The sequence below is a fragment of the Mastigoproctus giganteus genome, chromosome 14 (assembly GCF_048544385.1).
Source record: "Mastigoproctus giganteus isolate SK-2022 chromosome 14, ASM4854438v1, whole genome shotgun sequence".
NCBI lineage: Eukaryota > Metazoa > Arthropoda > Arachnida > Uropygi > Thelyphonidae > Mastigoproctus > Mastigoproctus giganteus.
Genome location: NC_143588.1, coordinates 28661102 through 28686683, shown reverse-complemented (window position 1 = coordinate 28686683; position 25582 = coordinate 28661102). Strand labels below are relative to the sequence as shown.

The 25582-nt window shown below is 35.9% G+C and overlaps 1 protein-coding gene across 1 annotated transcript in view; it reads left to right on the top strand.

Moving 5' to 3' along the window:
- Positions 1-25582, top strand: part of LOC150075035 (tensin-2-like) — a 737845-nt gene that overhangs the window by 51348 nt on the left and 660915 nt on the right. Inside the window, exons 2-3 of the mRNA XM_090389056.1 lie at positions 13035-13137; positions 22811-22848. Of these exons, the coding sequence (XP_090245182.1) occupies positions 13035-13137; positions 22811-22848 (141 nt within the window). The remainder of the gene's footprint in view (positions 1-13034; positions 13138-22810; positions 22849-25582) is intronic.

The following is a 25582-nucleotide window of genomic DNA, read 5'->3' as shown; positions in this document are numbered from 1 at the left end:
TTTCAATCGTTAATAAAATACTTTTTATTCATCCACTCAAGTTCAAATAATTTTTTTTAAACTTTTAGTGGATGACACTTGATGTTAATACAGTTTTTTCAAATATTAATTAATTAATTTTAGTTTTATATGGGAGAAAAAAATTTCTCTTATATAAGATATTTAGCAGGATATAAATTTAGGAATAAAATTGAAATCAACAGGCAGTAGCTCAATCGGTAAAATGCAAAGCTTTCAGTATTTTTCACGTGAAGGTGAAGAATGTGAGTTCAATTCTTGCGAAAATCAATAAATTTTTGTTATTCATCCACTCAAGTTCAAATACATTTTTTTAAACTTGTAGTGGATGACACTTGATGTTAATACAGTTTTTTCAAATATTAATTCATTAATTAAATTTAATTAATTAATTTTAGTTTTATATGGGAGAAAAAAAATTTCTCTTGTATTTAGCAGGATATAAATTTAGGAATAAATACCGTCAGTGGCGAAGCGTGTAGATCGCTGGAAAAAAATTTCTTTTTCAGATTCTTTTTTTCATTCTGGGTTCTAGTCTGAGTCAAGGAGGGAACAAAATGGAAAATGAAACATGTGAATAAAAATAATAGTCCAACATCATATATAGAAAGGAAAATGGAAAATTGCAAGGAAATTCGCTTTCTATTTTGCCACTTAATATTGTGATTCTGTCATATGTATATACATATTTATATTAATTGTAATTATTTAATAAAAAGTAACTAAAATAAAATTTTTCTTTGTTGACCTAAGTAGGAATTGACTTTAAAATTTTTTTTTTTATATTACTTGTTTGCCTTCAGTCTGGGTGGTTGGCCCCAGTTGAAGTCATCTGGATTGTGGGTAAAAAACGATTTTTTTTTTTTTTTTTAAATTTTTAGCGATTTCCTAAATCCCTGAATGGTATTATTTGATTGATTTTACCTTTTCTATTATTATCCTCAATATTTTATATATATATAATATGGTAAACCCAAACACGAAAGATATTAAAATATATAGTATTTTACTTGAGAAGATAGAAAATACTTCTTGACATACGACTTGAATTTCTTTAGATTGTAATTTTGGGGAAATATATGCGAAGCAAGGTTGTTCAAAAGAAGTTCATTATGTAAGTTTATAGTTCGACCGTGTTTGTGAATGTTGACTGATTCGGACTGATCGGTCTGATGTGGAAGAAAGCGGTGGAATTATAAATTCCAATTCAGAAGACCTGTGCCCATTGAAATATCTATAGAAAAGGCTTCATAAACTGAACTATATGATAGTGGTTGAAGAGACTTTTTAAGAGATGGAGCATCAATTAATGCTTTCTTTTGGACGGAATCTAGTCGCTTGAGAGAAGTTTTGGAAGTTTTCAGTATCCATAGATGTGGGAACAACATTCGTGGTACGGTGAATTTGCAGTTGTTTCACAGTTAGTGGTTGTTTAGAAGAAATATAACGTCGAAAGCGAAAAAGAACAGTTTTTCGAACACAGTTGTCTATAAACCGGCGTGTTGTTGAAGATAAACATAGGAGCAGTAGACTTTTTTGCTAGATATAGCATAGTACTGAGCTCTAGAGGGAAATTAAGGTGCTACAATAAGTTTGTATACACCTTGTAGTTTAAACAATGATGCAGTTAATTACAGAATTAATTCTCCATATTAGGAGCAGAAACACGCTCACATTGGCATGACGTTTGCCAAGCAGTTAGGGTTATGTGCAGAGTTATTCACACCCCGTTTTTCTCATTTACATGATACCACTAAAATGAAATATTCTTGTACTTTCTCTGTCGATTTTTGCAATGTTTATATGAGGTTAGAAACTTAATTCCAGTTTAAACTTTTTACTTGAGTCGAATATCTGGCACTCGACAAGATTCCCCCCCCCCCACACACACACACCCAAAGTCTTAAATTATTACTGTCCGATTGGGTGAAATGTGACCCTAAATTCATGTGCGCATGGCCAAATCGCATGTCGATTTGCTGAAAAAGGGTGATTAGGTCAAATCTGAATATTTTAAACGCTGTTTAAAACTGTACTTATATGCAAATGATTATATTACTGTAAAAAGTAGTATTATTATGATTATATTACTGTAAAAAGTAGTATTAAAAAAGTAATATTATTATTTATAAAACTTTAGTCTGTTTCTCAGCTTTACAACGTTGAATTTCTCATAAATAGAAATAATAGCGGTACCTTCAGCGATATCAATGAATTGACTTCCATTTTTTTTTCTATTTATCTGTGTCATCCTCAGGACTAGCAACTTCATAAATCGTTATTTCGTCTGAATTATAACTTGTATCTTCATCGTTTTCGTCAAATGGCATTATTAGAGGGTCGCACAACTCTTCCATTACGGCATCTTTTCTCCAGTATTCTTCTGCCAAATTCGATACACGAGCACAGTATATTTTCCAAGTTTCTTCGCCAATCGAAGTTGGCCCACGAATAATTAGTTCTAACAATCTATCCATAGATATAATCCCCAGTAAAATTTAAATTTATAATATATATTTTTAGTAAATTAATAAGAGGAGTTTACCTCAATATAGTACGTGGAACACTTCCGTATGATACCCTCCAGAAATTAAAACGGAAAAAAACGAAAAAACCGACAACTTACCGGTACATTAAAGTAAAATATAAATAAAGTAAAATATAAATAATTAAATAATCAATTTAACACAATTCAAAATCAATTCAAAACAATTAAAATTCAAATTAACGCAATTAAAAGAATCTAACGAAAATATTCAAAACGATTTTCCTTCCTGAAGCTGACAATGCTTTTCGACCGACTGTCGTGATCACAGGAATGAAAATTATCGAATCAGGCTAAACCTGCAACTTAAATAGTGATTTTGTGTCTTCGCGCATGCGCGTAAAGGTCCACGCATCGGAGATCAAATATGGCCTCCGAACATTAACAGAATTCTCGTGTAATTTAATTTCAACGGTTTCTGCAATTAATAGTCGCGTATAATTACGTTGAACGTTAAGTATTTTGGCCTCGTTAAATAAAAAAGTATGTTTTTCGTTAATGGCATGAAAGGCTAACTCTGACGCTGCTGAACGAGAAGCACGAACAGAGGCTTCGTGTTGATTTACACGGATATTAAGAGAAAACCGCGTGGAACCCTGATAAGACGAGTCGCAATCACCGCAAGAAATGTTGTATACTAGATCATTAATTTGTGTTGCGAACGCCGAAAGAACCGAGCGATTGTTCAGTATAGTGTGTAACTTCCGTATAGGCCTAGCTATAATTTTAAATTCGGTATCTTTAAAGAATCTGTTAAGCTGTTTGTGCCACTGTTCAACATATGGGACAGAAATAAAGTATTTTTTGATATTACTATTGTTGATTGGTGCAGTATTTTGTATCCTATCCTTAGCTTGTACCCTAATTCGATTTATTGTGTTAATGGGATAACCCCTGTTCAAGAATCTGCTAGTTAATATTTGTATTTCTGAGTCTAAAGCAGAATCCGTCGTTGAATATTTATAGGCATTTAGAAATTGATTAAAGATAATCGATCTTTTGTAGGTGAACGGGTGGTAGCTATTATAATGTAGAAGCATACCGGTGTTTGTGGGTTTTCGATAGATGCTAAATTGTATTTTGTTCGAGTCCCGGGTAAGCGTGAAATTTAGAAAGTTTAATGACTTAGTATCCGTATCTTCCCTTTCCAATGTAAATTTGAGTCTAGAATGAATATTGTTAAACGAATGTAAAATATCTTGGATAGTACTACTATCGGTAATAACTAGAACATCGTCTAAATACCTCCCATAGTATGTGATACGGGGACGAAAAGGTGTCAAATGTATCTGCTCAATCGTTGAGAGATAGATCTCTGACATTAAGCCACTCAGGCTCAAACCCATTGGTAATCCAAAAATTTGTTTGTACACCTTGTCTCGAAAGGTGATGTAGTTAGCCTCAACTAATAGTTTAATTAAGTGAAAAATCTCCTTTATAGGCAGCTTCGTATAATTAATCGGTGTCGAGTTTTTATTTAACATATCCCAAATAATATCTAATGTGTATTCAACGTTTACATTCGTATATAATGAGGTAACATCTAATGAGAATAAATTGTCATTGTCGCCGAGTCTACAGTCTTTAAGATTATTAAATAATGTATCGTAATTCTTAATCCCAAATTGTATAACCTGTCTAAAAGGTTTTATAATGTTATATACATGTGTGGCTAAGGCTGAAAATGCCGAGTTCCTGTAGGAAACAATAGGTCGAATCGGAAATCCAGGCTTGTGTAATTTTACCTGACCAAAAAGTGCAGGAATATTGTATGTTCTGGACTTCAATTCCTTCAACTGAACCATAGTAATGTAGTCGTTTTTACGATATGTGGTTAACGTTTTATTGTATTGATTTACCAAATTGGTAAACAGTGTCGGGTCCACTTCACAATAAGTGGAGCTATCAGATACAACTGAATCTAACTTATTAATATAATCATGTTTATCTAGTATTACCACTGTATCTCCTTTATCTGCCCTCTGTATAATAATGTCCTTATTTTCTCGAAGTTCTCGTAAAGCTGAACTGTCATGTGTATTCAATTTAGGAAGTCGTGTTTCTTTTATGTTATTCACTACTTGGTTAACTTGTTGAATAAATACATCTTTTTGTGGAACACTACGAAGTCCAAATTCAAAATCAGTTACGCATTGTTTTTTTGGCAGCTTTCGAGGTGGTAAATTATAATTTAATCCTTTGGATAAAAGTGAAATCTGGTCCTGCGATAGTGTACACGAGGAAAGATTTGTAACCTGTTGATATGTCGGTTCGTTGGATACTGGGTGAGGGGGTGTTCGTGAACTAGCCGACATATTCTGTGGTAGTGCGTTATGTGTCTGTGGGGGGGGGATGTCACCCAACTCGTGTGAACTTGGTCGCAAGCTCGCGACAATGTGTTAGAATTCGTATGAACGTGTCTTGAACTATTCGATAATGTTTGCAACTTATTAACGTGTCTGTTTTTTATTTCTGAGGCTTGTGCTTCCCGTCGCAAATCTATGGAGGTCTTCAATACAGACCAATCGTTCGGATGTAGATAATTTTTTAATTTATCGCGAAGCTTCCTAACCTGGGAAAGGTATTTTTGTTTATCCGAATATCGAGATTTTAAGGCAAGCTTAACAATATTACGTGATGTCGCCAGTGATAGTTGTTTTATGCCTGAAATTTTTTGATTTAAATTCACCCTGGCAAACTTCGGAACGATGTTGTTTTGAAGGCAATATTTTAGGAAAGAAATATGGTAACTTTGGGCCGAGTACCTTAGTGTAGATTTAATGTAATTTTGTACCAAGCCATTCAAAAAATCTCCCATAATTGTGTGTATCGATTGTATACTACTGGAGAGACAGGAAGTGAATGAAATAGTCAATAAGAGTATGAAAATTAATTAGATAGTATGAATCAGAGCTGTATTACTCAATATGTTCTACGTTGGTAATAATATTAGTAAATTAATAAGAGGAGTTTACCTCAATATAGTACGTGGAACACTTCCGTATGATACCCTCCAGAAATTAAAACGGAAAAAACGAACTATCTCTCCAGTAGTATACAATCGATACACACAATTATGGGAGATTTTTTGAATGGCTTGGTACAAAATTACATTAAATCTACACTAAGGTACTCGGCCCAAAGTTACCATATTTCTTTCCTAAAATATTGCCTTCAAAACAACATCGTTCCGAAGTTTGCCAGGGTGAATTTAAATCAAAAAATTTCAGGCATAAAACAACTATCACTGGCGACATCACGTAATATTGTTAAGCTTGCCTTAAAATCTCGATATTCGGATAAACAAAAATACCTTTCCCAGGTTAGGAAGCTTCGCGATAAATTAAAAAATTATCTACATCCGAACGATTGGTCTGTATTGAAGACCTCCATAGATTTGCGACGGGAAGCACAAGCCTCAGAAATAAAAAACAGACACGTTAATAAGTTGCAAACATTATCGAATAGTTCAAGACACGTTCATACGAATTCTAACACATTGTCGCGAGCTTGCGACCAAGTTCACACGAGTTGGGTGACATCCCCCCCACAGACACATAACGCACTACCACAGAATATGTCGGCTAGTTCACGAACACCCCCTCACCCAGTATCCAACGAACCGACATATCAACAGGTTACAAATCTTTCCTCGTGTACACTATCGCAGGACCAGATTTCACTTTTATCCAAAGGATTAAATTATAATTTACCACCTCGAAAGCTGCCAAAAAAACAATGCGTAACTGATTTTGAATTTGGACTTCGTAGTGTTCCACAAAAAGATGTATTTATTCAACAAGTTAACCAAGTAGTGAATAACATAAAAGAAACACGACTTCCTAAATTGAATACACATGACAGTTCAGCTTTACGAGAACTTCGAGAAAATAAGGACATTATTATACAGAGGGCAGATAAAGGAGATACAGTGGTAATACTAGATAAACATGATTATATTAATAAGTTAGATTCAGTTGTATCTGATAGCTCCACTTATTGTGAAGTGGACCCGACACTGTTTACCAATTTGGTAAATCAATACAATAAAACGTTAACCACATATCGTAAAAACGACTACATTACTATGGTTCAGTTGAAGGAATTGAAGTCCAGAACATACAATATTCCTGCACTTTTTGGTCAGGTAAAATTACACAAGCCTGGATTTCCGATTCGACCTATTGTTTCCTACAGGAACTCGGCATTTTCAGCCTTAGCCACACATGTATATAACATTATAAAACCTTTTAGACAGGTTATACAATTTGGGATTAAGAATTACGATACATTATTTAATAATCTTAAAGACTGTAGACTCGGCGACAATGACAATTTATTCTCATTAGATGTTACCTCATTATATACGAATGTAAACGTTGAATACACATTAGATATTATTTGGGATATGTTAAATAAAAACTCGACACCGATTAATTATACGAAGCTGCCTATAAAGGAGATTTTTCACTTAATTAAACTATTAGTTGAGGCTAACTACATCACCTTTCGAGACAAGGTGTACAAACAAATTTTTGGATTACCAATGGGTTTGAGCCTGAGTGGCTTAATGTCAGAGATCTATCTCTCAACGATTGAGCAGATACATTTGACACCTTTTCGTCCCCGTATCACATACTATGGGAGGTATTTAGACGATGTTCTAGTTATTACCGATAGTAGTACTATCCAAGATATTTTACATTCGTTTAACAATATTCATTCTAGACTCAAATTTACATTGGAAAGGGAAGATACGGATACTAAGTCATTAAACTTTCTAAATTTCACGCTTACCCGGGACTCGAACAAAATACAATTTAGCATCTATCGAAAACCCACAAACACCGGTATGCTTCTACATTATAATAGCTACCACCCGTTCACCTACAAAAGATCGATTATCTTTAATCAATTTCTAAATGCCTATAAATATTCAACGACGGATTCTGCTTTAGACTCAGAAATACAAATATTAACTAGCAGATTCTTGAACAGGGGTTATCCCATTAACACAATAAATCGAATTAGGGTACAAGCTAAGGATAGGATACAAAATACTGCACCAATCAACAATAGTAATATCAAAAAATACTTTATTTCTGTCCCATATGTTGAACAGTGGCACAAACAGCTTAACAGATTCTTTAAAGATACCGAATTTAAAATTATAGCTAGGCCTATACGGAAGTTACACACTATACTGAACAATCGCTCGGTTCTTTCGGCGTTCGCAACACAAATTAATGATCTAGTATACAACATTTCTTGCGGTGATTGCGACTCGTCTTATCAGGGTTCCACGCGGTTTTCTCTTAATATCCGTGTAAATCAACACGAAGCCTCTGTTCGTGCTTCTCGTTCAGCAGCGTCAGAGTTAGCCTTTCATGCCATTAACGAAAAACATACTTTTTTATTTAACGAGGCCAAAATACTTAACGTTCAACGTAATTATACGCGACTATTAATTGCAGAAACCGTTGAAATTAAATTACACGAGAATTCTGTTAATGTTCGGCGGCCATATTTGATCTCCGATGCGTGGACCTTTACGCGCATGCGCGAAGACACATAATCACTATTTAAGTTGCAGGTTTAGCCTGATTCGATAATTTTCATTCCTGTGATCACGACAGTCGGTCGAAAAGCATTGTCAGCTTCAGGAAGGAAAATCGTTTTGAATATTTTCGTTAGATTCTTTTAATTGCGTTAATTTGAATTTTAATTGTTTTGAATTGATTTTGAATTGTGTTAAATTGATTATTTAATTATTTATATTTTACTTTAATTATTTATATTTTACTTTAATGTACCGGTAAGTTGTCGGTTTTTTCGTTTTTTCCGTTTTAATTTCTGGAGGGTATCATACGGAAGTGTTCCACGTACTATATTGAGGTAAACTCCTCTTATTAATTTACTAATATTATTACCAACGTAGAACATATTGAGTAATACAGCTCTGATTCATACTATCTAATATATATTTTTAAATCTGCCCATGCACGTTCGATGGCTTTAATATCGCAGTGGTACGGCGGCCATCTTAAATATAGGAGTCTTTTTGTTCAAGCACGCAATCAAATTTATATATTTTATTTTGAAAATGGCGTTTTGCCAAACCTGAAAGTTCATCTTTTCTGGGATCTTCGCTGAAAGCAGTATTATCCCGGGAAAGCCAATCTATTATTTCCTGTTTTCTGAATGATGAGTTAGGAAATTTGTTTAACTGTATGGAATGATAGGGGGCGTTGACTATAATTACGACAGCCTTTTCAGATAAATTGGGTAACAGTTTATTTATCTGATACCCTTTTTACAAAATTGCTGAATTCACCGTTGTTGCGTTTGCGTTGTACACTAAATTTGAATTAGGGATATATCCCATTTCTCCTGCACTTGAAACAGTAAGTCGTTTCGAAGCATTTCCTGATTTATAGACACCGCAAACATTTTGACTTTGCCAACATTTAGTAATGTCAAATTGCTATCATCCAAGTTTCATCAATAGAAACGATAGGCCTACTTTCTCTTTATTTGTTGCAAATACTTGCCCTTTTTAATTATAATTTCCTTTTTTTCCCTTTTGCTTTGAGATTTTTTCCAGGAAAATCCGATTTCACGAAAATTTTTTTTGAAGAGATTCGAAATAAAATAAAATTTATTTTCTCTTTCAGAGCTGAAATTAATTTATATTCTGTAATTAATTTATATGCTCATTTATGGAAGTTCGCCTTAACTTCTAGATTGAATTTGTCCACAGAAGATACACCACGGCTTGTTTCAGTTCACTTTTTCGTAGATTTAAGTGAGATTCTTGTTATCTTTCCCTTCCCTCCCGATTTTTTTAATAATAAGTAACTAGAATATATTTACTTCAAAATCAGTGAAGTGAAATCATCGTCTCATCCCTAGATAGCAAGGTGTTACGGGGTTTAGGACAAGATCCTATTGCAAGCATCTTATAAAGAGAGAGAGAGAGAGAGAGACGTCAACCTCCTTTTTTTTGCATGGTTTCTTAAAGATAAATTGTGGGCGTTTATACTAGTGCTGGATTGTTTATTTATTATTTCCGGATTGTAAAATGTTAATTTATTATTACTTTATTTTTAAAAATAAAATGTGTCCGGTTTTACGGAGTTTACTGTATTTCATTTCAACAAGTTTTGCGAAAGAAGCTATTAAAACATTTCATTTTGTGTCCATTTTTCTCTTTATTTGTCCCAAATCGGAAACTTTCTCTGCATTAGCAGAGAGTTTCCGATTCAGAATATCGAGTGCACGGGTGGGCTTGGATTTCAAAATTTTGTGATTTATTTGGCCATACCGACAAACAAGGAAATGGTAAATTTCTCTTTATAAGTAAATAGAATTGATGAGTAATTTATAATTGAGTGATTCGGTAATTAGACTCCCAAAGTTTAGCAAATCGCTCAACAGCTTGGTATTGAGAGATCTTCTTAGCCAATCAGCTTGATCCCGTTAGATTAAGCATTGCTGTTATAGTCAGGGATATGGCCACCTAGACTGGAGATCCTATCCACAGTTTTGCTGGCGATAGCTCATACTTCCTCATGTTCTTTTGAGAAATTTTGGCTTTTATAAACGGCCATAGTTACTTGACTCTCCGTGAGAAAAAAAAAATTATAAGAATAAAAATATTCCCTACATCCTTGTCATATCTTGCTTGTTTTCTTCCCAGTAGGAGGTGAATAACCCGGTTAACATCAATGCTTCAAAAATACAGTCTTGCTTTTCTTTCTCGAAAAAAATAAAAATAAAATAAAGATTAATGAATTTTCAAAACAAGGTCAGATTTCTGTGCAAGGAATCTTTCTTGGTACAAGCATATCCTATTTATAGTTTACTTAAGGTAGAAAAAAAAAAAAACAGATTTTCTCTTTCTCCTTATTTATTATTATTATTTTTTATATCCCCCCCCCGGAAGGCTATGGGTCAAGCGAGATTCTTCTTCGGCTTGGGAACACGCTACAGTATTGATCTGCAGAATGACCGTAGGTGTGAAAGAGCCTTACCCCTCTTGGAACTTTAATGAATTTCTCACATCTTGATTATTCTTCCACGAAATCAATTTTTATTTAATAATGGCTGAAAAGAGTGATAATTTACTGACTCCATTCCACCTTGTCATATGGACTTTCGGTTTCTGTCATATGCTTTTTGGGATATCGATATTCGTGGACACAGTTCTGAACTGGCGCCTGTAATTGTGATAAGCGTTCACGTGTGAATTCACGTACAACAGGCAGTCAGGCAGCATCCGTTCACAGTTTAACTTCACGCTTGCGGAACTAACTTTTCTTTTTCATTCATCCTCGCCATCTTCCGTTCTCTAGAAAGAACGGAAGTTGGTAAAATTCATTCATTTGTATTTCCCGAAAATGACAACCTACAGAAATTCTAGATCATTTCTTGCCGTCTTAACCACTCATCTATGGGTGTATTAGTTTCGAGTATCCAGTAGTGGATCTAGACTTTTTTTTTTTTTTTTTTGGTAGTTGTTGGCGCATCGGCTTCTGTGGCCATAATGCACCTCCCAAGGTTTTTTTGTAGTACTTTGATCCAAGCCCGAGGCGGGATTCGAGCCCGCGACTATGAGAAGCTGCACGGATTCGGACTCACTGAGGACCCAAACTGTACGTGCGGGGAGACAGAAACCTGGAATCACATAGTGTACGAGTGCCCACAATATGAAGACCTCAGAGGGGTACTTATAACAAAAATAAGATACCTACCAAAAGGATTGGAATCCCATTTCATAGATACTGAGGATGAATATAGAGCATTATCCCAGTTCGCACAAGACCTCTTCATCAGGAGAAGGACATTAATCACCATCTACAATGACTGACATCAAGTACCACTATTGAGACACCAGCCAGCACAATGTAAAGGCTGCAACTAAAGATGAGGGACACAAGCACAAGGACGGAGCTTGCCCCATGAGTAAAGAAACTTGAAACAATACCTGCCAATAGCCATATGGCGATCTGAAGAGAGCACTCTAGCCCCCTTCACCTTTAAACCTACTTCCTTGGGGGGAGGGGGGACATTTTCATCCTCCTCTCCTCTCCACCCTATATCTTCTACTCTGGTGGGACATGGGCATGTCCCACTGAAAACTGGGGCTACCTACTCTATTGGCCCCATATTTCTATCTTTCTCCCCCCAGCCTTCTGCCTCCCCCCCTCTCTATCTATACGCTAGCGAAAGCTCTACCCAAAAACTTAACATATCTAAATTACCTTACGCCCATAACTTGGCCTAGCAAAACTAAGCGATTCTACCCCTACGTCGACGCGTTTCTGTTTTTTTTTTTTTTTTTTTTTTTTTAAGGTCCTAGCCGCCGAAATCTCAGGAAATTAAGTGGCAGGACCTGCCAGAGTGAAACAGATTACTGGGTTCCTGGTCTGCCTCCACGGGGCGTAAGTGGGGCAACGTTGGGCCTCAGTAGGGGCCCAGCGGCTAAATGACCAGATGAACAACGGTACAAGGCATCACATATATACAAAGTCCATACACTTTTAAATCTCTGGCTTTTCCAATCAACTGGTTCACCCACAATGTAAACTACGCGGAGATGGGGGGAACCCCTTGTGCCGTTTGACCCTAAACACACTTACACTTACTTACCTTTGGGTTGCCAGGCAGGCACTTTACCCACCCGGCTAGCCCCGTCGGCTTCTAGATTGCTATTCATTATATAAATAACATTAGCAAATACATAACTGTATATATATTTTTTTGTGTTTACCAACGCAGTGGAATTCTTGATATCAAAAATTTTCGATTAATAATTTTTTTGATTTTTTTCCCTTTTAATCTCCCCTCTAATTTCACTTAAAGAAATTGACATGTTTATGTGTGAGAAACAAAAATTGCCACATGAATATAATAATATCGTATTATCCTGCTGTAAAATTCTACAGCAGAGGTTTGATTCCACTTGGGATCATAACAGTACATAATGTGTAAATCACATATTTAAATTGTTGTAATTTTCTCTGATTAATTTTTTTCTGCTTCCCTTTTATAATGTAGACAGTGCATATAAAAGCGATTATCCGAAAAAATCGACTTCCAGATATCCTCGGTCCCATTTATTTCGGATAAACAGAATTTGTGTTGTCGGTCGTGTAGAAAATTTTCCGTGACTCTCATTGCTTGAAAGTTTAAGCAATCCTGCCACAGTACAGATATCATTTTTCAAATGTGCCGATCCAGCGTCTATTGTAGAACATTTACCTCTAATGGTCGCTCTGTTTGGACTAAATCTATTAAAGAACGGTGTTCTCCACCATTCTGCGATGGAAATATCTGTAGTAACTTCGAAAACGATATTTACATTGGTCAGTTTATTACTATTATTAAAGCAATCGCTCATGCTGATATTCATCGGCATGCTGGCCAAATTACTGGTTTATTGGTTCCTTATATTGGCTCTTTCTTGCAGCAAGACGTGCAGACTCACACGTTCAAGACAAAGACTTTCCGTAGAAGCAAGTCTTGTGATCTTTGTAAGCAACCTGTGCAGCACCAAGGTAGTTTGTGTCGAGGTAAGTAACATTATCTAAATATAGTTAGTCACTTGATTTTTTGTTAGTACCTTTTCGGGCATACTTGACCCTATATTTATAGCAAATTTACTACGTGTTATTTCTCCTTAGTGTCATCTTGTATTTGTCATTTTGTCACACTTTCAAATACGATCTTTGTTCCTGCTTGTCCCATGTTGCAGGACAAAAAAAAAAAAAAAACTTAATGTATAAGTGAGTCCATTACAATTCATTATTTCCCTATATTTTTTAAATATTAAGTAAATAGCAAAAACTATAACTTTTATGCAGTTATTCCATTTATTTGAAGTGTTTTATACGTTCTCTCCCCTCGAATGCTGTAGATTTTTATGTTTATTCTCCGCTTTGGATTACATGTACTCGTATAAGGAACAGCAACTTCTTTCTCCTATAAGATTAAGAGAAAGAATTCGAACAGTGGCATTACAAAGTTTGAACTTTCCAACTCTCCAGTAAGCCATGGAATATCAGTACAGGAAACCTGATTTTTTTATTAGGAGTTATTCAGTGCCTAAACTACCAAGTTTCAGATGAAAACAACACTAAGGTGTTGCAACTGCTGGATAAATCATTCAAAAACGAAACTCGCTGGTTTTTATAAATTTTCATTGGTTTTCTGACCTTCAGATGCTATAATTAATTATGAATGTTGGACGACACTGATTTTTGGAAAACTTTGTTTGGAAAGTTTAACTGGAACACAGTTTAATAAATACTGAATAGCTTATAAACATCAAAAACACGAGGTCTGGTGCTTTCTGGCCTATTTGCAGCATTAGAAACGCCTGCTGTCCGTTATCTTCCTGATAACGGACAGCAGACATAAGTTTAACACTAAGAAGTTAATAAAAAAAATTTGTTCTGCAATATTTTCAAAAGTAATAATTCACTTCACGCTCTCCTTTTCTTGTTAAGGTTATTAATAGGTTAAGGTTTCTGAAATTTTTGTTCTTCTTCAAGTGACGCTATATATAACATGAGTTACTTCGTCATTAATCTTGAATTGCTGTTCTGACAGCGTGTAATTGCTTTTGCTGCTATTGGGAACGTGTGCCTTCCCCTTGTAAGGGGAGCAAGACTTTAAAGAGAAATGAAGAATGGCGAACTGCATACTTTCCATTTTCTACAGTGGTCTAATATTTAATAATTATTAATATATTATTTCCGTGCAGAATTCAGCATCGCCTAATTGCTACATTTTGCCTTAGCATGTTATTGCAAAGCTGAATGAGCTGAAGTTATTACAGTATTTTGAATTTATAATGGGTGTGACGAAACAATATTTTGAAGTTAACTGCGGTATTTCATGTGGGATCTAGTAGTGTCCACCAGGTTCGTAGAATTGCTCTTCCATCCATCACAAATCTCTCTAGAAAGAAAGAATTAATAGGAGTATATTACTTTGCTTTGGTGTGTGATTGATAGCCCATTTGAATTGTTCCGAAAATATATCGACGATCGGAACCAGCTGTGTGTGTCCCCGATGGTGATATACGAGAATAATTTGAGAATATTTATTACTCGTATCTGTACTAACCTTACAGCAAATCAGTATATACTAACACTCTCTGTGTCACTTAAGATGATTCGGAGCTCTAACAAAATATGAGTCATTTTAAGTGTCACTGAGACAGATGAGACTAAAATCTTCTTATAGACAGGAAATATGCAGTTTATTATTAGTACTTATTGCAGCAATTAAATACTGTAATTTTCCATACTTTCAACAGTGACCGCTAATGAAAGCTCTAAGCCTGTTAGTAATAGTAAAAATAATGTGTCTGCTATATAATAGGACTTGTTTCGTATTTTATCAAACATCCAGAAAAATCAATGATCGTTTTTTGCTTGTTCTATAAAATATGGATGCAGATCCTATTATAGACATGTAATATACTCTGAAAGAAGAATTCCGTCAGATTTAATGGCATTTAGTGTACTTTTGCTTCTCTTCTAATTGTCTTGTACTCGGAATAAAAAAATTATATAATAAATAAGGATTTTAAATCCCATTCTTTTTTGGCCTTAGCTTTCAATTAGTTACTGTAGACAAATGAAATTTCCTGCAATGTGGGGATGATGCGGCATCTGGAGACCCCGTCATTGCGATATTTCAGGGCTTACCGTATTAAGTTCATAAGTGCACTAATGTAAAAGCGGGATTATCCTTTACCTATCGCTCTTTGAGACTATGTTAATGTTTATAAAATTAGAGAAAATGATGAAGAAAATAAATTAAAATAAAAGAAAATTTTCCAAAAAATGTACACATTATTTTCGCGTCTTAAATAAATAAAAAAAAAAAAAAAAAAAAACACCATAAGGAACAAAAACCTGTTTTGCATCTTAAGACATCATTTACGTTGCACCAAGGTACAGTGGAATATGAAATTAGTAACATTTTCAACGATGTTACCAATACAGCATATGGTTTGTCGAAGTCTTCCAGTGTTTGTTATTTTCTGCAATCCAAGCGGATAAGACGTGGGCTATCTGTTTGGATTACTGAAAATACAAGGGTCGGGCCATAAATAATGCCTCTTTGACGTCAAGTTTTTTGTAATTTACGCCAAATTTATATTTATATAATGTTAGTATAGATAACAGTATAGATATTGAGACATAAACAGCCTAAAATAAAAGTTTGTCTATTACAGAACTGAAGTTATGGACAGTCCAACCAATGTTCGTTTCTGCCAACGGTCGGTGATAAGAGTTCATTTTCAAGTCGGGAGAAAAGTCGGTTTGCCGGAGTAAGGAAAAATTGGGGAAAATATATCAATAAGATACTTGGTATAAATAATCGTAGATGATTTTCACGTTTTAAAGGAGTCATCATCACTGGCATTTTGACACGTGGAGGAGCAGAAGACGAAACTCTGTGTGTATTGAAGAAAACACTAAGATTTTTCGTTGAAATGATTCAAAAGGACAGTGACAATAACCAGGACAGTAACCATATATGCAATAATGCAGTTACTAGGTTGTCAAAGAGAGAGAGATGTATTTAACTGTTTTAGACTTCGGATTATAAGAAAATATGCTTCAAATAGGTATTTAGCTGTTAAAAAGGGATTTGCCCGGAGAAATGAAATTCTCTAAGATCTTCCAAGACCTGTTGTAGGAGTTGGCGGTTAATTGATTTCTCCATTACTTTAGAAACATCAAAGGAGATTTTTTAAAGGTCTAATTCAGTTGATGAGACCTAAATCTTCCATTATGATCCAGATTTCAACTCCAGTCACTGGAATGGACATATTGACCATCCCTAGAAAACCTCTCGAATTTTCCACATTACAAAAAAAAAAAAAAAAAAAAAAATGGTCGTAGTGTTTTGAAATGTAGAAGGCCATTTTGGCTGTTTTTTTATGGAAAGATCAGGCTATAAATAAAAAAAAGGATTTTGCTAAATACTTGATAAGCTTAATACAGCTATAAAACATAAAAGAAAGCTCTAAGAGGACACCACTTCTATATCTCTCAACAGTCACATTACACTATGATGACAGTCGACACACTGCCTGTATGAGGCAAATGAAAATTGCACACCTATGGTTGTAGAGTGTAGAGTATGTTTAGTGTCAAACGGTACCAGGGGTTCCTCCATCTCCGCGTGCTATACATTGTGGGTGTGAAACAGAACACTGTCAATGCCAGAGGTTTAAAAGTATATGGATTTTGTATTTGTATAGTGTCGTGTATCGTTGTTCATCTGGTCATTTAGCCGCTGGGCCCCTAATGGGACCCAACGTTGCCCCACTCTGCCCCGTGGAGGCAGACCAGGTACACCACTATTATAGTTATTTACTCTGGCAGATCCTGCCACCTAATTTCCTGAGATTTCAGTGGCAAGGACCTAAAAAAAAAAAAAAAAAAAACCCGCTATAGATAGGGGTCAGCCAAAACAAAGGGAGTACTAGTTGGGCGATTTGATGTTAAGTTTTTGGGTGTAGGGCTCAAGCAATTTGGAGTTGATTCAGACACTAGTTGTAAGTTAGAGAAGGTGAGGGAGACTGAAGACCGGGGGGAAAAGATAGAGATACGGGGTCCATAGGGAAGATGACCCCAAGTCAGTGGAGTAGGCCCATGCCCCGCCAGAGTGAAAAAGAGGGGTAGCGAGGGGGGAGGACACCGTGGATGAACTCCCCCTCCCGCCAGGGAGTGGAGGCAAAGGACCACGCAAGGGAGCGTGGCTAGGGAGGCCTAAAGGCAGCTGGTGTAGGTTCTGTCACTCCTGGGACGAAGGAAGGAAGGAAGGAGTGTTTTTTTTTTTTTTTTTTTTTTTTCCCCTTCTCCTGAGAGGACTGTCATATCCAAGAAGTTTCTTACTTTGATCTTCAATGGGTGGTGTTTGGGTGCCTAACCCGTCTAACAGTGAAGACAGACTGCGCAAACTCTTTAAAGGCGGGATAGCGCTGCTCATCCATTATAATCAGGTGCTCACAGTGCCGGGGAATTTCTTGCATTTTAGTGCCAAACCTTAGCCGGAACTCGTCACATTCATGGCAATCATACATCACGTGATCCCACGTTTCTTCAGCCCCGCAGTGACACAGCGGATCTTCTTCTATGCCTAGGGATGTTAGCTTCGCTTTAAAGGGTCCGTGGCCTGTAAATAGAAATGTAGTATGGAGGCCTGGTGAGTACCAGGGAGGAGGCTTTGGACTGATGAGGTTCACAGAGGGAATGAACTTTTTGGTTATCAATCCTTTGTTGGTGGTGTCCCATGTCTCTTGCCAGGTCCTGTACATAATTTCAGAGATTCTCTTCTTTTCCTGTTTGGGGTTGTTATCAAGGTTAAGAGTGATGGCTGCTGTTTCGGTGGGAATACTCTTCTTCAATCGTTGATATAATCCTCTTCTTATTACTTCTAGGTGTAGGGGTATACATCCAGCTAACACCTGTAGAGCTGGGGTGCTTACGGCAAGAAGCATAGAACGCTGTATGGAGTCTAGCTTACGGCGATTTCGGGCGAGGGAGGCCCTAGTACACCATACTGAGGCTCCATAGAAAGCTATTGGCACAAATATGGCATTATAGATGAGGGCCAGAGCCCGGTGCTTAAGGCCCCAGTCTGCACGGCTTATACGGATGATCATGGCCGAGTATTTTTTATTTTCTGTGACATATTTCAAGTGAGGATGGAAATTTAGCTTTATATCTAAGACGATTCCTAAATAAAAAAAAAAAAAAAATTAAATTTTCTGTTTATACTCCGGCACGACAACCAAGTCAGTAGAGTTTACAATAAATCGTCAATACAAATATTTATCGTATTTAGTAGTCACGGGCGTGAACCCCGGTCTACTCAAGAAACGTGTGCTATGCACTCTCGCTCCTGACCACTGGGCTACGTCAGGCCTTGATTTCTGGGTATAATTTTATGGAGGTGTTGTCAATTTTGATAACCGGTGGTCTTCGTAGTTGGAGCGTTCCCTTGAGCAATATAGATTTGGTTTTCTCTCCCGAGATCTTTAGTCGGTGAATGGCTGTCCAATCCTGGAGCTTAGTTAGTGCACAATTTGCTCTCCTCTAAATACTCCTAACTCCTCTAAATCAACACACACCTAGGGTTGAGAGTTTTGCCTCATTTTGCGTACAATCGTTTTATTTTTTTAAAATTATTATTATTTTTTTTATTTGGATATATAGTGCGTGTGCGCTAAGGTGAGTTCTTTCATGTAGTGAAGTAGTTTTGCGTGGGAAGGCAAAAATTTTTTGATCTATTGTAAAATATAGAGGATTCGTGTCATATTCTGTCATCTTGTAAGGATCGTAATCAGTTGCCACTGGTCTCCTGGAATTTAGCGAGAAGTAAGTTACAAGAAAGTTAAAGGGTGCTTTTTGTGCCCTATGCGAATTTCTCCAGATGGACAAGGGACTACTGGACGGGAGAAATAATGCTCTCTGAACTCGTGTTTCAAACATCTGACATGTACTACGTGTTACCTCCACACATGATAGGTTGATGATGATGACACTGCACGTTTCTAGTAATAAGGCCAAATCACGAAATTCGTGATGCAAAGAAACAGTTGGTGGCCGTCAGGTGGATCAGTCGGATAGTAAAATCACGCATGATTTTTTACCCAAACACAAGAAAAAGGATGTGCAGGTAGTCGGAGCTAAGGGAAAGTTGTTGCAGCAGTTAAAGTTGTAAATATTTATTCACTGAGATTTAGTATCTTCCCCTCCCCCATCATTGCTCACATCAGAATTGCCTCTTCATAAATAAGCACTTTGTGAATTTATTAAATGTTTATCTTCCTTCTATATCGAAAAGATGTAAGTAATTTTCTTTATTATTTTTTTTTAATGTTCGTTCGGCGCTGTGGAAACATTAATTTTTTTAACTTTTTCGAAAAAAAAAAAAATAATAATTAAATACTGTTTTTAATGTCACTTACATTGAACAGTATCTAATACAGTATAACCTAAGTACAACATTGCAATATATAAAAAGCCTTTCTGCGCAACAAACCAAACTTTCGGGATGTTCGGTTAGCAGTAAATTACTGCATTGTTGACGTTCTCTTTAACTTAGCGAATCCAACTTAATACAACACAGTAAAGTTTAGTTTCGACCCACTATCCAGTATAACGTTCAAAGTTGTCACGATGCGGGTAATATTTACTTGAAAAGCATTACCGGAACTGCAGTGATTCAGAATGGGAGTTTATCTACGCTAAATTTAAATCTTTGGGAAGACACTGCTGTTTACGGTGGAATAATGCCAAGTTCAAAACACTTCATTTAAACATTTGATTTAAATCTTGTGTTTTCCTACTGACTCATCTATGATTTCCTAACAAACAGGAAGCGAAAAAAAAAAAAGTATAATTTTTTTCCTCGAGCCGAATAATGATAAAAACATGTACTGAATGCGCAGCTTTGAACAGAACTTGAATATATCAAATTTAAAACACGATAATTCGTCCGTAGATAATCAACAAAAACTCTCCTGAACATAAATAATTATCCTCTAATGTTCTCATCAGAACAGTTTCGATAAATGTTGAGATTAGAAATTTAGAACCAAGCTGATCTTGACTTATTCTACGCCTTAATGCAAAAAAAATTCTTTAAATCTACTTAGACAACTCGAAACATGTTGTTTTAAATTAGATCTCAACGTAAGTTTAGATATAACATGTTTTGATGTTACCTAAGTGACTTTTTTATTATAATAATACCTAATTATGGAAGGAAGCGGACTTTTCCTGCTGTTGTCACAGTCTTATACGGACATAGAGTAAAAAAATATGTGGAGGTCCTAAAGTCTCGAAACTTTATTAGACAGTTGGATAGATAACGTGAGTAGTCGAGACCTGCTAAAATTAGCGGGTCTCGACTACTCAAGTTGTCTGTCCAACAGTCTTATACGGAGGGACAGTGACATTTTTCTCTCTACTTACAAAGGGCTTGTAAATCATGAGGTCCATCATGTAACTTCCTAGCAGCCTGTTTACACTGCATGGAAAATTTCATATGATACGACACTGAGCGACTCTGTTTCGAGATCCACAAATAGCTGATTTTGAAACAGAAGCAATTCGCGCAGCGTCCTATCAGGTTTTATAAGTTTGAGACAATGGGGATTTCCATCTTCGCTCTCTTTCAAGTTTGGTTAATTCATGTCTGATTGTATTATAATCTCTAATGTACAGGCCAGCTTTGAAACATAGCGTACATACTCAAAAATGTATATATTAGGTTGTTTAGGGATATTTGAACAATCAGTCTGTGGATGGTATCAGAAGAATATCCAGTCATAATGAGATTTCCACTTTCATTGGTAACGCCCAAGATAATAAATAATACGAGAATGAACTTCCAAGAAAGGAAACGATAATCTTGAGGAAGAAACAAGTGTTATTGTATGGACTGGATGGGTAGGACAACTCATTCACTCCATAAAATAGTGTAAACGTCTGCAAAATCTTATTTACCCAGCGGGATACATTTTTATTTCAATGGAAAATTGAATTTTTTTAAAATTCTAATTTAGTTGCAGTATATTCTGGATTCAAGGCAGCTTTCCTGTCTGCTTGTACCACAAAACAAAGCAGTGTGAGGCGAGCGCTATTTTTGTACTTCTATCAGGTTATACTAGTAGTAACTGCTCATATGAGAACAGTCGGGAGACTACACGAATAATTACTTTTCAGTCAGATGACTACTGTTATGTTGGAAGGATGCCCACCACACACTTAACTTCCATGCCAAGGTTGCGGTGGAATCTCCACACGTTATAAACCAGTATGGTTTGTTTTGATCACAGTTACTATTTGTTTCCGTTCTCGTTAAAATATTACATTTAAGATAGTATTTTCGACTTCGGTCAGTAATCATTATTAATTTAAAACGACTGCAGTTCAACATTTGTTTCTCTGTTAGCCCCAGCAAAAGGTACGTTGCTCGCTTTCTCTATGTGCATTAAACTTCCGTTGCAGATATACAGAACTTCGATAAACACAGATCGTTAACTTTTACTAATAGAATTATATAATGATAGATATATATATACTTAATTGACATTTTATGTGAATTAATAGAAAAGCATTTTCAATTTAGAATTACCCTAGCAAGTAGCTCGTGCATCCATAAGTATAATTATCAAATCAAAATTCGTCACGATTTACCTGCTACGATTTCGATCATGGACAGACTTTGTGCCCTCGCTGAAGACCGAACCGAGTCCTTGGTGCATTTCGGCCCACATTTGCCAATTGATGAGAAGCCAGGAAGCTTTGAAACAACTGTGCTGTCGGTGTCTCAGAATTTTAAATGTACAGAGGATTTATCTATTCTGGTGATTCATACAGTTTTAAAAGATATTAGTAACTTAGGCACAACCGTGGATAATGGTATTTGTCTCTAATTTGAACAAAAACCTCGTATATCGAATCCTTAGCTCTAAGGACTCTGTGCTCAGTGTTCAATGAGAGCAGAAAGTTTCTCCATAATCGAAATCGAGTGCAGGTAAAGCTTACAAATATTAATTTTATTTCAGCTACTGCGCTGAAATATTCCTGCAATCCTGTAGTAAGGTATAATTATGTATGTAAATTTTATGTGGTCTGTAGTCATTTTGCGTGTTTGTGGGACTTAAAAACTTGAGTTCTGGGGGCATAAAAAGTTGCTCACGGCATTGACGGGATTTGAACATAAGCATTTCCACTGTGCGGGAGGACTGTGATTATAACCACTGTTCCTGCCCACGAAAGCATTTTATGTGGCTAAAACTGATGGTAACTTTTTAATTTAAAAAGGGAGTCGCACAGGTGTGCTAATCCTTTAATTGAAAAAGGGACGCACACTAGAACTACATCGGAATGCTGTTTTCTTGAGTTATAAAGGAAAGTTACTTGTTCAAGGTTATATGGATTAAAACTTGCTAAGGAAAGGGTAAGTTAACAAAACAGGTACGCGCCACAAATGATAATAAGGAATAAATAATGAAAATCAGCTAGAGCGCAAAAAAGTTCGAAGCAATCGAACTATGAGATTATAAAATTATCTCAGTTCAGTCCCAGTTTTTCTTTCACTTAGATCAACTTTTTGATTTGACTTTCACTTGTATAATGTTTAGCGATAAAAAATATTATTTTTTGTGTAATAAATATTTGATAATGTTTATATTTTTTACAGTGTGCAAATATGCTTGCCATAAGGGATGTGAACCTAAGGTAAGTCCTACTGTCGTGTTATTATTATGTGCTATTTGTATTTCCAAACTTTGGTCCATGGAAAACTGTTATTTTCGCGTTTACAAGTTGATCACAAACAACTGGAGTACAAGAAAAGTTCGAGCAAACGGACTACATATATTAACTTATTAGCAAGATAATTTTACATAGTTCTTCTCAGGTTTCAGTTAGATCAGTTTTTTAACAGCTTTCACTTGTGTAATGAATGGGTCATAAGAAACGTAAATGTCTAAGCTTTGCGTCATCTGCTTTTAAGACGAAGTATTATTAAATCCTTTATTGCATGTTTCAATCTTTATAAAGACTGCGGGAAGAAAACTGCAGTAGTACTCATCACAGCTCGAATAATCGTGGCCAGCAGTTAACACAAATAATTAAACACGTCATATAACAAAGACGTAATATGAAGTTGAGTAACAGAATGACATCGTATTTCAATTTACACGTTTGTATACATATTATATTAGATAATTAAGATGGTATTATAATACAGAGCGTGAAATATTCAGTGAAGTCCTGTAGTGTCTTCACCAGTGAGGTGGCAAGTTATTGACAGCATCAGTGCATTGGTGCCTTGAAGGATAAGAGTTTATGGATGAGCTCCATGTTTGAGTTCATCAAGGATCCTTTTTGATGCCTTGACTCTTTGGAAAATCTGGCTAAATCACAGTTCAGTTGTTGACCCGGGCTCAGCAACTGACTCGAGATAAATCTGTGATATGCAGTCGGTGTTTATTGTGACACAGTGACGAGGTAGCCCTAAGGCCACAGTGATGATCCTCCAGTAGCAGATGTCCCACATCTGGGAACGTCAGTCGTTTCAGCAAGAAGTTTAACAGTAGCTGTTAGCCTGATGTCTGTTATTCTCATTGGCAATCTGGATATGCTGATTTCAGTTGCGAGATCGGTGGTGCTATATTAGACTTCATTAACAATAAAGAGAAGAACATTATCTCATTTTCATGTTTATCTAATTTAAATTTTTGTGGAGACTGTTTACGTTTAAATGCATGAAACATTTGAGTTCTACTCTATGGTATATATGTATTTTTTTAATGCATGAATACACGAATGGTACTGTGGCCTAATAAATCAGTGGGATGTTATTTAAATTCATTTAAATAACATCCCACTGACTAGTATTTATGAATCTTTTCTTATTCCAGGTTCGGTCGTAATATTTATTCTACCCATCTTAACCCAATCGCTTTCAGTAGATAAAAAAATGTGTTTGTTGTATTTTATTTCCAACAGAAGTAGTGCTTTATTTTATCTATTAACACATATTTGGATTTTTTCCCCTTACCAAATTCTAAAATCTGTGGCCCCGACTTCTTTTTTAGTTATTTGCTCTTCGTTTTCTAGTGTTCTTTCATGTATATTTTTGACGGAGGTATGGGGATCAGTGGTTAGTAACCGAATTATCCCATTATTGATGCCCGTTCTGCTGTAAGTACCCGTACGTGCTGCCGAAATAGCTTAAAACCTCTTCAGCTCCAACGGGAATATTTTGTTTCAAGTACGGCATACTCTTGAAGGCATAAGAATAGGTAAGAAGGCCAATCTCGAGCCTCTCTCGAGCATTCTACAGAATTTCCCAGAAGCTTTATATTCTTTTGTATCTGTGTTGAAGCTCGAGACTTTTACGAAGTGCTCCGACACAAGTGATGTGTACAAGAGATGATGGAAAAAGTACCTTGGAAAAACCAGGAGGAAATCTTGATTGTTTGAAGGGGTTGTGGCTTCATATAGTATTGCCCATAAGCAGTATTGTATTATTATATTACACGTCTTAATAACAAAAATTTTTAGCAGTACACAGATCATAGCACATAAATAAATTAGGAATCACGAAATTATATACATAGCCATGTTGCAATATAGAAGAAGAAGAAGAAGAAGAAGAATTCTTTATTATATACAGAAAGCACCTTGCTGTATATAACAGTAAGGTAAAGCGGACAATAGAAATGGATCAGTTAATAGAATTTTTTGCCCTGTTTACATATCTGCATATATTTTCTATAATCTTCATCAGTCACAAGTAATCTGCATCGAGAGTCTGGACTCTTTGCACATACTTATTCGGCAGAAACTTATCTGCTCGGTGGAGCCTTGTTTTTGCAGTGCAAAGTGATGTGCCCGCTCTGAAGGGACCAAGGGGAGTTCACCAATCACATATATCCCATATATGCGGTGAGTCCTGCGATCATCTTTATAGTGTAATAAGAATAATGTTCTGCTTCTTGATCTGACGTAATGGATTTCGAAAACATTGGTCTTCAAGCAGTAAGACAATATTTGGCGACAACGTAAACATATTGATTATGTTGGATAGAATGGAAAAAAAATTGTCCAAGAACAATTGATTCTATTGTTCACATACAATAATAATAATAATTCTAGTATTGAATACAGGACGCAGTAGATCCAACTGATTGTGTTTTTTTTTTTTTTTTTTTTGTCCACAGCTGCTACCCAGCATAACGATTGAGCCTGTTACTTCATCGACCACTGTTGCCGTTTACCACACCACTACAAACGGATATGGTCGTTCCACTCAGTATGTGACGCTTACGGGGTACAGTACAGCTGTGTAGATTTATTTTATTTTTGTCATTACCTATTTAGACTAGAAAACGAAGATTGTATTGTGAAGGTTGTGAACATAGATTCGTTCCACTGGAATTCCTTCCGATGGAAAGAAGGAATG